Source organism: Sesamum indicum, linkage group LG5 (genome assembly GCF_026168435.1).
Source record: "Sesamum indicum cultivar Baizhima isolate 11 linkage group LG5, ASM2616843v1, whole genome shotgun sequence".
Classification (NCBI taxonomy): domain Eukaryota; kingdom Viridiplantae; phylum Streptophyta; class Magnoliopsida; order Lamiales; family Pedaliaceae; genus Sesamum; species Sesamum indicum.
Genome location: NC_142661.1, coordinates 3,397,767 through 3,410,580, shown reverse-complemented (window position 1 = coordinate 3,410,580; position 12,814 = coordinate 3,397,767). Strand labels below are relative to the sequence as shown.

Sequence of the window (12,814 nt, the reverse complement as noted above, 5' to 3'; positions counted from 1 at the left end):
TTATATTTATTATTTATGAAAATACATATAAATATGTAGAAATATAGATTTATTCCAAGAAAATAAATATGTAATATTTGTTATACTTATATCATAATGTATATATATAATATATTTACATGTATATTATATAATATGAATAATATATTAAAATTTTTTAATTCAGTTTGATTAATCGGTATTCAAAATCAAAATCAAATATTTCTTTTTTATTTTGATTCGATTGGATCAAATAAATCAATTATACCCAACTCTACGGACCAATATGTGACACACGCACGTTTTTTTTGAAATAAAAATTATATATATAAAATCTTTTTATCAAGCAATATAATCATGAGTCTATAAAAATTGAAAATTCTAATTAATTGAAAGACAAATACATATCATGACATATGCTTAAATCCCAATAAACCAGCCTTAGACCTCAAGAATTGAGTATGAAATAATCAACCCTTATAATAAAACCATAATAATTGATGATTAAACTCATCTTTTTCCTGATTAATTAACTAAAATCTCCTAAAAAACAACTACAAAAAGATGGGATTGGATTTTTCTCTTTCAATGTTTACTGTAATTTTTATTATATTAGTCATCAAGATAAATTTTTTAAATTAAATAAAATACATAATAATATTATAATACACGTTAGATATATATTAAATAAAATATAATTTAAAATAGAAAAATTCGATTCCCCAAATACAACGATTTGGCGCCACAAGTGAACTAACAGAAAAAAAGCAAAAGAAAAATCCCATATTTCCAATTAAAGCCAAATTCTGTGCTTCTAGTCATAGTCGCATTTTCATTTCCTTTCATGCGAAGAGAAAAATGAAAAAGCGCACTTTGATTTTGTAGTAAAACAGCAAACTACTTTCCATCTCCTCTTTTTGTCAAAATCATACTCGGGGCTCTGAACACTGTCGTTGTAGGGACAAATTAAATGTCGAGCAGCTTCAGGCCACGTGTCTTCTTCTTGATCGCCTTGTCTGGAGAACCTGCTTGATGTTTAAAGACGAGCTCACTATATAAGGCCACAGGTGGTCTCTTCTGCAAACTCATACATACCGCTCATCGCTTGGTTTCTCGCTTTCTGTCTCTGTCACGTGAAGTTGCGTTCCTTTCCGGATTGCACTTCTGTTGAGCTTCGAATCACCGCATTTCTCCCCCCACCCATCTCTCTCTCTCTCTCTCTCTATATATATATATATAAAAATATATACTTATACATATACATACATAAGCAGCTCTCCGTTTCAGAGGATTGAGCTCCTTGAAGCTACTTGCGGGGATACTAAGGTAAACTCCTGGTGTTTTTGAGGGGTTATTTTATTCTATATGAATAATTATGTGAAGGATGTTGTGGAATTATTGTGTAAACGGAGGTTTGAAGTTTGCATGCAGAGGAATGTCCAAATTCGGAGGGATAGTGCTCGGAGTTTTGGTTGATTTTTTTTATTTTGACATGTTCTTTGATTCCAAAAGGTGGTTTTGTGGTTTTTTTTTTTGTGAATTACGGTGAATTTTTAGCTTTCTTGACAATTTTCATCGGAATTTTGGTGGAAATAGTTCTTAGAAAATGGTTGTACGTCGAGCAATTGTTTTATCAACGTATGGGTGTTTCATCCCGCGTTTGCATTTGCGGAAGAATATGGCTGTACGTCAAGCTTGTGTTGTACCTTCGAATCCGTCGAAGAACTCGAAGCTCCCTGGAGGTGATTATCCGGAGTTGCATTCGTGAAAATTTCCTATTGGAGATTTTCATTTTTACCTATTTTTCTTTTAGTTGGAAACTAAAAGTTACGGTGAATTACGGTGGTCGTGCTTTCACTCTCTGTTTTCATACCTTCGAGTTTAACTTCTGAAGCCACGCTGATTTTCCTGCAGAAAAAGGTGAAGCCTTGTAGGCGGTACCCGACGCTGAAGTTTATATATATATATATATATATATATATATATATATATATCCTCAAGATTTCCTAAATTAGAATAACCTCCCAGTATATATATATTTTAATTTGAATCCTGCTCTTCTCGACCTTTCTTGCGATGGTCGAGTAGGATCTTCATAGGTTTGAAGTGCTCTTAGATAAGTATGCCTTTTGAGTTTTCTTCTTCAATAAAAGAGTTTCTGCTATCATCCTAACTTGGTTTAGATGTCTTCTCAGTGTATTCACTTCTGATTCTTTTCATTCAGTTCTCAGCTTTTCTTTTGTTTTTCAAACAACTATTTTTCCTGGCTTGCTGATTCTGTTCTGAGTTTTGTCATTCATCCGCCGTAATGGTTCATTTTCTGTTGCACTGTTTTTGTTTTTTCTTTTAAAAATTTATTTCCTTTATGTTTGTCTCCCTAGAGAAAAAAGTGTAGTAAAAAGAGGATTGGGACAGTGAAAAGACAAAGAGTGATGAAACTGTCTGAAAAAATGGATCTACAGTAAATCTTGGGATCTTGGTGAAGTGGTCCAAAGTTGCTCTCTTTTTCAAAATTTAAACCTGTGTTCTTGATTTTGATTCAAAGTTTTTCTGCAGCATGGTAAATACTACTTTCCCTGGCTTTGGAGTTCTTACTTTTTTTCATTCTATGTATTATTATCTGTAGTTCCCATATGTGTAAATATGTATATTCTAATAAGTATGGTGGTGGATAAGGATAATCAACTCATACCCCTTCTTGTTGTCACATAATAAATTGGTGGTGGATAGGTTATTTTTTGATTCTGAATATTGTCTAAACAGTTTTCATAAATGATTTTGCTTTCTTGCCAACACAACTCTATGGGTTTATCTATCCTTGATTATGATAAGGACCAGATTCAATCACTCAATCTGTTGAAGAAATCTAATAGATTGAATTGTGACTCGGGTTTATATAATTTTGTTGCTTCGATTATCTTCATGAACTCTTGAACTTCTTTCATGTAATTCGCTGGACACTGATAAGTATGCTTATTAAGTCTCTGGTTAAGCAGTAAAATCTCCAAGAGTCCTAGCACGTGCAAAGATGACGGTGACTCCAAAGATCTCTGTTAATGACGGGAACCTTGTGGTTCATGGGAAAACTATACTCTCAGGTGTGCACGATAACATTGTGCTTACCCCGGGATCAGGTGTGGGCCTTGTTGCGGGTGCATTCATTGGAGCCACAGCTTCACATACCAAAAGTCTGCATGTTTTCCCAGTTGGTGTCTTAGAGTAAGCACTAGACTATTAATTCTCAAATTCTCATCTGTTTCTGAGTTTTGTTCCTTAACTCTTATATTCATCCTCTTACAACTATTGAGATATTGTTTGAGTTATAATTTGAATAACATTGTTTGATTTTATTTGTTTTTCTGTGGTAAGGGGTGTCCGTTTCATGTGCTTATTCCGCTTCAAACTCTGGTGGATGACTCAAAGAATGGGAACCTGCGGAAGGGACATTCCTTTGGAGACCCAGTTCATGCTCGTGGAGAGTAAAGACTCAAGTGAAAGTGAGCATGAAGATAGCCCGACTATCTATACTGTTTTCCTGCCTCTCCTTGAAGGACAGTTCCGTGCTGTTCTTCAGGGAAATGAGAAGAATGAGCTCGAGATATGCCTTGAGAGCGGTGAGCATTTCATATCCATGGAAAGTTGCAGAAGAGTTAGAAATAAATGAAATGACTTGTGCACTTTTTTGGTGGTGTAATTTGGTTACAGGAGATAATGCTGTTGAGACAAATCAAGGGCTTTACCTTGTTTACATGCATGCTGGGACCAATCCTTTTGAAGTGATCAACCAGGCTGTGAAGTAAGTATTGCTTTTGTTGTAGGATTTATGCACTCTATGATTCTTCTTTTGATGTATAACAATCATTTCTGTGTGAAACAGAGCTGTTGAAAAACACTTGCAAACATTTCAACACCGAGAGAAGAAGAAGGTGAGAACGTGTTGCTGTGAGAACTTTTAGAATTGACTGTGTATTGGGACCGAAGCAAGTTGACTCATGCTAATATTTATGTACTTTTAACTGTGTAGCTGCCCTCATTCATTGATTGGTTTGGCTGGTGCACATGGGATGCTTTTTACACAGACGTTACAGCTGAGGGTGTTGAAGAAGGACTTAAGAGGTATATTTGGTAGTTTTTGATATCAAGGTCTAAATTTGGAATTAAGTTGCTAAACCATTTCTTCACTTGCAGCTTGTCCGAAGGAGGTACACCTCCACGTTTTCTGATCATCGATGATGGCTGGCAACAAATTGGGAGTGAGGTCAAGGAAGACCCAAATTGTGTTGTACAAGAAGGAGCTCAGTAAGACAACTAATCTTGCATCTTGTTTCAATATAATTGACCTAGTAAAGAACCTACTGATTGTTTGGCAGTTAAAATGATGGAAATAAGATTTCGAATGGATTACTTGCTTCCAGATTCTTTTGTACCTAAGAAGATGAATAAAGTGATTCAGATAGTTTGTCTTAGTAGAGCTACGCTAGTTAATAGCTTGTTTTGTTTATAGAATCTGGTTCTTACAAGTAGCATTAAGCTTTCAGTACAATGTTCCACATATTTCATCTAGCTGTTAAAATCTCAAGTTAACGCTCCTATTTGCGCAGGTTTGCGAACAGGCTTACAGGAATAAAAGAGAACGAAAAGTTTCAAAAGAATGGAAAAGATGACAAACACGAATCAGGTCTGAAGCTTGTTGTGAAAAAAGTCAAGCAGCAGCACAATGTCAAGTAAGATTTAACTTGGTCCTTCTGCTCACCAATTGCGGTTTTTGCTTGTGTTTTGTTTATTGGAAACTTTATCTATATCGTTCCTGCTAAAGAGTGGTTTTCAATTGGTATATGAGTTGTAATGGCACGAGTATTGTTGTTATTATATATATCTAGGTACGTCTATGTGTGGCACGCTCTAGCTGGCTATTGGGGGGGAGTGCATCCATCTGGTCCTGGTATGGAACATTACGAGACTGCCTTGGCATACCCTGTTCAGTCTCCTGGTGTTCTGGGCAACCAACCAGACATTGTTATGGATAGCCTTGCTGTTCATGGCTTGGGCCTTGTTAACCCTAAGAAGGTCTTCAATTTCTACAACGAGCTTCATGCCTATTTGGCTTCATGCGGAGTAGATGGAGTCAAGGTTGACGTGCAGAACATAATCGAGACTCTTGGTGCTGGCCATGGTGGTAGAGTTTCACTCACTCGTAGCTATCACCAAGCCCTTGAAGCTTCCATCAGTAGGAACTTCCCCGATAATGGTTGCATTGCTTGCATGTGTCACAATACCGATGGGATCTATAGTGCTAAGCAGACTGCTGTGGTTAGAGCTTCTGATGATTTTTATCCACGCGATCCCGCTTCCCATACCATCCACATTTCATCTGTGGCGTACAATACAGTATTCTTGGGAGAATTTATGCAGCCTGATTGGGACATGTTCCATGTGAGTGCTTACATATTTAATTCACTAAACAGTAAAATTTTCGTTTTATACAAATTGCTAGTCTGACTCTTGCATTATTCTATATAGAGCCTACACCCAGCTGCTGAGTATCATGCTGCAGCTCGCTCTGTCGGCGGGTGTGCAATTTATGTCAGGTAATTTCAGTCAAATTTAAGGTTTTTTCTATAATGCTTGTTTAAGTTTGATCTCGCGAAATTTTTCTTGCTGACTATTCAGTGACAAGCCTGGTAACCATAACTTTGAGCTTTTGAAGAAGTTGGTCCTTCCTGATGGATCCATTCTTAGAGCACAATTGCCCGGACGACCCACAGTTGACTGTCTCTTTGTTGATCCAGCTAGAGATGGGATAAGGTTTGTCTCGTCGTCTTGACCTCTAACGCCTTTTTGTCTTGAGTCATTGGTCGTAGAATTAAATTTCCAATGTCTGTTTTACAGCTTGCTTAAAATCTGGAATGTGAACAAGTGTTCTGGCGTGGTCGGTGTGTTCAACTGCCAGGGTGCAGGGTGGTGCAAGGTGGCTAAGAAGACCCGCATTCATGATGCCTCTCCTGGCACTCTTACTGGCTCTGTCCAAGCCACAGATGTGGATACTATAGCTCAAATTGCTGGACCAGATTGGACTGGTGATACTATAGTCTATGCTCATAGGTCAAGGGAGGTTGTTAGGCTGCCAAAAGGGGTCTCATTGCCAGTGACGTTGAAGGTTCTTGAATATGAGCTCTTCCACTTTTGCCCAGTGAAGGTGAGCTGTTTATGAGTAATCATACATACTTTTAGCATAAAATTACATTGACTTGTACTATAAGTGATTGACTGACTTTCTTCTACAAACACAGAATGTTACAGAAACCATCTCCTTCGCATCCATTGGCTTGCTTGACATGTTCAACTCTACCGGTGCTGTGGAGCATTTGAAAATCCAGAAAAACCTAGAGTGTCTAGATAACAACAATGGTTCTGAGGCTTTAAGTGGAGACAAATTGCCCCTGGCAACAATCGCCCTCAAGGTTAGGGGATGTGGGAGGTTTGGGGTTTACTGTTCTCAACGGCCACTGAAGTTGACCGTGGACAATACCGAAACTGATTTTAACTATGACGATGCCACTGGATTGGTAACTCTGATGATCCCAGTACCAGTCGAGGAAATGTATAAATGGTCTGTTGAAATCCAGGTTTAAGTAGGTGGTATTTTAGATGGAAATCCTATCAAAGTTGAGATCCTCGTTTGAGATGTCTCCATGCTTTGAAAAGATTGCAAGTGCTTTTGCTCCTGCTCCGCTAATTAGTTTAGGAAAAGTTCTTGAGTGACAGGGGGAATAGAGGGTGAGGATTTTAGGGAGACATCTACTTGGAAAAAATAAATGCTGTAAAACATTTTCTCTAATATAATTATCTTTGTTATCATCTCAAATAATTTCTTTGCTTCTCCTTTCTTTCCCAACTCTCAAAAGGGAAATTCTGGTGTAGACCCAATTCCAATTACATGGTGAGTGCATCGTACTCATATGCAATTCTTGTTGTTTTTAGATGGTTTCATTTGAAAAGGGGAAAGACACTTTGTCAAGAACTATATAGGAGAACTGAACATGGAGATGAATTCTTGTGAGTTAAAATTAGCAGACAATTAAAGAATGAAATCAACATTCGTATATCTTTTCTTTTTATTAAAAGAAATTATGAAAAAAACACCGACACTCATGCAAGCTTGGGCAATCTTTCAAACCAAATAGTACCTGATCAATAGGCTAGTAAATTTAAAACTGTCACCCCCTTATAAGAGTGTGTCATGTCTCAGTGTGTCGGAGGTAGAACACATATTGATGGATGCGATTATATTTGTCGTAAACATGTAGAGATAAATCAAGAGGAATATAATGCAGAAGAGAGTAGAATTCTTATTAATTGCTCGGTCCGGATTTACACCATTCCACCAAATATAAAGCTACCATCACTTCACTCCACAATGAAAGCAAAACGTGAATGAGAAATACTAAAACAATGTAACAACTTCGATGGGTATTCATAAAAGAATCGGTGTATGACTTTTTGGTCACATATTCTAACAGTTCACACTTCTTCTCCTTTCCATTATCGCCCCGATTTTATTTTCATCAAATTCCAAATATGTCCCTTGCCAAATGTTTGGGTCGTGATAGAGTGGTTGAATAGGGGAGCAAAAATGGACGAATTCACACTTGTGACGACATGGAAATGCGCAATTCACTTGGAAATCAAAATTCTCCGGGTTGTCCAGCCACTAAAATTCACCAAAAGTCCCGGGAAAAGCAGACTCCATCTCAAACTTGTGGAATCAAAACAGGTCCCTAACAATGATTTCTCTATTATACAATTTACTTATAGTCTTTGTCACTTCATGACAGTCTACACAGACTTTAAGGTTTTTTACTACTCTAATTGTTACAGGCGGTTTAGTCTTCGAAAGACCATAAGCAATAGCCAATCTTTCACTATATTCCCAAAGAGTATCTTGTTTTTCTCCATCACCCACATTCAGCAATACAGATGCGATCTAAGGTTCTTGTCCGATGCCTTGAACTCTCTCTGAAACTTCCCATAAAACCTTTCTTATGTCGTTTGCTTTGGGGTGAGACCAATTATCCATTACAAACTCATGCACATGACCGTTGATTTCAATGGAGTTGTGGCCTGGTACATCTTTGATACCCCTCTCCTTCATTGCCTCCTAACACGGCTCATTTTCACCCAATCCGATCCTGATGCATACAAGCTTGAGAATAGTATGTAATTCTCTGCATTGAGTGGCTCTAACTAAAGAAGCTGCTCTGCTACAATTTCACCTTTCTCTAACATCTTGTTCTTCTTGCAACTCACAAGCAAGGTACGCCATATTGCAGGACTTGGGGTAGTTGGCATGTTCTTAACAAATTCATAAGCCTCTTCAGTTTGATTTGTGGGACAAAGTAGATCAACCATGCAGCCATAATGCTCCATAGAAGGTTCAATCCTAGATTCAGGCATGCTTGACCAATTATTTTTCCCCTTAGCAACTAGGCCACCATGAGCACATGCTGATAACACGCTGATAAGTGTCACATGGTTAGGTTCAACCTGAAATGAAATTCATAAGATGTATTACAAGGTATTCAGAGGAGAGAGTTGGAGTGTGGATGTAACACCCCCTTCGCTACAAGGGTTATATCTACCCTAAACGTCATACTTATAGTAATCCCTGTGTTTATAAATGTAAATGCACATAATAATTTAATCCATATGAATACGTAACCCCAACGTCATAACAAGCGTAATCAACCTACAATATCATATATGCACATCAAATACCACAAGTAATCAATCATCAGTAATTCATGCTTACTTTCTCTCTATACAACAAAATATGTTTTGTACTCTAACTGACAAAGAGAAGAAAACAACATACTGGCTCAACCTGCCTGAGTATAGCGCGTAGAACTATTCTTCAACAGTCAAACACCTCAAAGTTTACTCCTGAAAGAAAATGTTAGCAGAGAGATGAGCCTGCCACTCAATAAGTAAATAACCAGCCCTATCTATATATGTATATCAAACACAGTCCAAACAGGATAAGTAGGCAACATGCATGGATTACAGTCAATTTAATTCCAACATAATCAATTGTAGTACACCACATAGCTATCTCACAATAAAATAATCAATTAAACTTCCTTTTTCCTAATTTGCTTACAGAAGGTGATATCGTGTTTTTCCCGTCAACTCAATCTCACCTTTATATAAATTTAAGTGAATTCCCTTGACAGCTGGCTCATCAATCTCGTTTCGCATCATAGCTCTTTCATATCGCAGCATCGCTCTTTTCATAACATAATTTTTTTTCATATCGCAGCATCGCTCTTTTCATATCATATTTCTTTTATATGGCAGCATCGCTCTTTTCATATCATTTCGCCTTATAGGCTTTTCAACACATCAAGGGGTATTCACACCACAATTACATTCAATTTCCACCACTCCCTCATTTCCACATATCACCATTCTTGTAAGCAACTAGTAACGTAAAATAATATATCAACATATTCTCATTTTCAGACATCCACAACACATCAAACAACAAACATAATATTTCAACGTATTTTCTCATTCCACGTACACAATATCGTCAATCAAATCAAATCATTCACCACTCATATATTTTCAGATAAATCAATGTCAGCATGAACCACAAATTCATATAATAGTAATACCACAAATAAAGAGAACATATATAGATAGTATTAATTATTTACTTACCTCGACCTTACAACACCTTTATCTATCCAATAGGTAGTGGTTCGGTCTTTTCACTTTACCCCCGTATCCTATAATGAGTTATACCACACACAATTAATATATCGAGAATATCGTAATTTATTTTAAATATAATATTAAATATCATTTGTACAATTTCTAATAATTCTTTAATATTCTATTTCTATCGAAATACAAATCTTCGTTTTTCCTCTTTATTAACATACCATTTATTAAATATAATTTTCAGAATATTTCTATGAATTTTCTATCAATTTCTCGCTATTATACTCTTTAATTGAACAATAATACATATAATCGCGTATTTGGTTAACAATTCTGATGAAATTATATAAATTAGCTATAATAATATTCAAATCTAATAAATTTAATAATCTAATTGACCAATGATATCATTTTTATATCCAATTCGATATTTAATTCGATACTATTTTAAATAGTTAAACTCGTAAAATATTCCGATTACATAGTACACCGCTCAATATAAACAACATTTAATAAACGAACCAAATAATAATATAATTATATAAATTAATAAAAATTAAAATAAGAACTTTACCTTCTACAGCGAACTATCGAACAAATATGGAAATTGCACAATTTGATAAATATCAAATTGTGAGTAATTGAACTCACATATATATATGTAGGGGTTGGGGCGGTGGGTGGTGGCCCACCCCCAAATCCTTTTCTCCCCTTAATTCATTCATATATATATGTACACATGTTATTTACATATATATATATTTTATTTAGTAATATATATTATATATATAATAATATTATTATTATTTTATTTATTTAATTAATTTTTTTTTCAAAATACCAATTATGTCCTTCCTAATTTCTTAATTAATATAATTTGCTCTCAAATATTGTAACAAGCTTCAATTTAACCCGTTCAAGTTTTATTATATTCTAATTATGGTCCATAATTTATGTACTAATTAACTAAGTTTCATAAAAATTTACCAAGTAATTCCCAATTATATATTATAATCTTTGGGGCGTTACAGTGGAAAAGAACCGCAAGCATTAAGGATGAATTGGGAAAATGCAGGTTGTCACACTGATTCACTCAGAAACCAGAACTGCCAGTTTCATTACCTTAGCTTCTTCCATATTTGCAAAAGTCTCCAATGCCTCTTTCGTGAGGCCGTGGATAGCAAATCCTAAGATCATGGAGCTCCAAGCTTTGGCATCCTTAAGTGGCATGGCCTAAAAAACTTCCTTCGCTCAACGCACCCACACTTAGCATACATATTTACAAGCGCCGTATTCACCTCAAGATCATATTTTATCCCTCTCTTATTAATGTATTTTTGCAGCCACTTCCCTAAATCTGACGCTGCAGTCATAGCACACGCAGAAATCACACTCACCATTGTCACCTCATCCGGGTTTACCCCACCTTTTTGCATTTCCCTAAACAACCCAAAAGCCTCATTCACCATCCAACTTTCGGATACCCCCCAATCATCGCACTCCACGCCACCACATTCTTCTCAGTCATTTCATCAAACACCTTCCTCCCCAATTCGACTTCCTCGTACTTCGTATAAAAATTGAGCAACGAGGCCCGAACAAACAAATTATCACCCAACCCAGATCCAATCACGTGCTTATGAACTTGTTTCCCATCTTCAAACGTTGGCAACAGCGAACAACACTTCAGCACAAAAGCCAATGTAAAGGTGTTTGATATCGAAAACTTCTTCTGGACCAACCTCCTAAACAAGAAAATGGGTTCTGGAGATGGGTTTTGCAACAAAACCCCCCCCTCATCACCGTATTGTAGGAGAATATACTTGGATACGGAATTTGAGAAAGCACCGCCTTCGCGTACTGAATATTGCGGTAGGCAGCGAAGCAGAGAAATTTGGAGAGTGCAAACAAAAGCATCGACGGAGGGAGGCGCGGGTGGGAGTGGATTTGATTGAGGACTCTCATGTTGGGACATTTTCTGATCAGTGACGCAAATCTTTCTTCTTCTTCTTCTGCCAGCTCTCCTTCTACCTGTCGTTGCTTCTTCAAAATTTTTGCTATTTTTCTTCATCGTAGAAATCGAAAGACAGAAGAATCTGTCAATGATTGGCATTAAAGAAAGTCTGGGGTTGCATAGTTACCAAGGGCTCTAAAGCTCATGGGCCAATTTCACTACTTTTACTATATCAGCCCAGCCTACCATAAAATTTGGGCTTAGCCTAATAGGTTTCCAAATCTTGTTATACCTATGAGCTTATGATGGGTGTCGAAATCACAAAAAATAATTTCTACAATACTTGCAAAAGTGGGAGTAGGATCGATTCCACAGGGACGGATTTAAGTCGATTTCTTTAAAAGAAAAAGAAAATAGTTGGAGGGGATATTTAATAGTAAAGAGAAATAATTAAAAACTAAAAATGAACTAGAAAGCAATTAAAATTACCAGGCGAAGATATAAGAGGGGACTTTTCGGTTAAGGTTAGGATCATGCTTGATTCTATGAGTTGATCATTGATGTAAATATAACACTTGTATAAACAAATAAATCAGTTATGGTCATTGATACGACCTAACGATCTCACCTTTCCTTATCTTTTCGTAATCCAAGGTACGACCGTTGATTAGATCCCTAATTAACAAACAACCCTAGGAACGTCCACAAGATTTAATCTATTAACAGCATTAAGAATTACAAAGGCCTGATTCTAATTAACAAACTAACATAAATTAGATGCATTCCCCATAAATTAACTAACTACTTTGACATAATTAATTATACTACGTTGCTACTAAGCATTGAATTAAACAAACAATTACACTGATTTGTAAAGTTCAATTAGCTAAGCAAATTTTTTTGATAATGAACAATTAGCCACATTATTCAGAAAATCATATGTTTGTAATAAAGACACAGATAATAACATAAATACTTATTTAACAAGTATACAAAGAGCAAATCAGATCTCACAACAAGTTACGAATCAAACAATCATCATTATAACTTTAACCAGAAAATAATGAATTTAGTCGAACATGTTAATGGAAGAACACACTAAAAAGTGAAATTCCATTAACCCCGACAACAAATTAAAACTAAAAGAGAGAGTATGAA

At 36.1% G+C, this 12,814-nt stretch overlaps 2 protein-coding genes across 5 annotated transcripts; one reads left to right on the top strand and one right to left on the bottom strand.

Annotated features, from left to right (window-relative positions):
• Positions 1 to 1,064: 1,064 nt before the first annotated feature.
• On the top strand, positions 1,065 to 6,847 carry LOC105162538 (putative galactinol--sucrose galactosyltransferase 2). 4 transcript variants are annotated; one of them, XM_020693953.2, is made up of 13 exons: positions 1,065 to 1,305; positions 2,961 to 3,198; positions 3,349 to 3,593; positions 3,685 to 3,775; positions 3,857 to 3,905; positions 4,004 to 4,095; positions 4,168 to 4,278; positions 4,581 to 4,703; positions 4,860 to 5,412; positions 5,500 to 5,567; positions 5,650 to 5,784; positions 5,869 to 6,175; positions 6,270 to 6,847. In XM_020693953.2, exons 2-13 carry the CDS (start codon positions 3,008 to 3,010, stop codon positions 6,609 to 6,611), a joined length of 2,307 nt encoding a protein of 768 aa, XP_020549612.2. In that variant the 5' UTR covers positions 1,065 to 1,305; positions 2,961 to 3,007; the 3' UTR covers positions 6,612 to 6,847. The 4 variants fall into 4 exon arrangements, with proteins under 4 accessions (XP_020549612.2, XP_011078891.2, XP_088736716.1 ...); XM_011080589.3 differs by having other exon boundaries at positions 1,066 to 1,305; positions 2,976 to 3,198; XM_088880590.1 differs by lacking the exon at positions 1,065 to 1,305 and adding an exon at positions 1,934 to 2,099 and having other exon boundaries at positions 2,976 to 3,198.
• A 461-nt stretch (positions 6,848 to 7,308) lies between these two features.
• Positions 7,309 to 11,755, bottom strand: LOC105162612 (pentatricopeptide repeat-containing protein At2g02980, chloroplastic). Its single transcript, XM_020693738.2, is given in 7 exon segments — positions 7,309 to 7,732; positions 7,735 to 8,133; positions 8,136 to 8,523; positions 10,825 to 10,949; positions 10,952 to 11,170; positions 11,173 to 11,494; positions 11,497 to 11,755. Coding segments are annotated over 7 exon segments (1,659 nt in total). The 5' UTR covers positions 11,668 to 11,755; the 3' UTR covers positions 7,309 to 7,697.
• Positions 11,756 to 12,814: the final 1,059 nt, after the last annotated feature.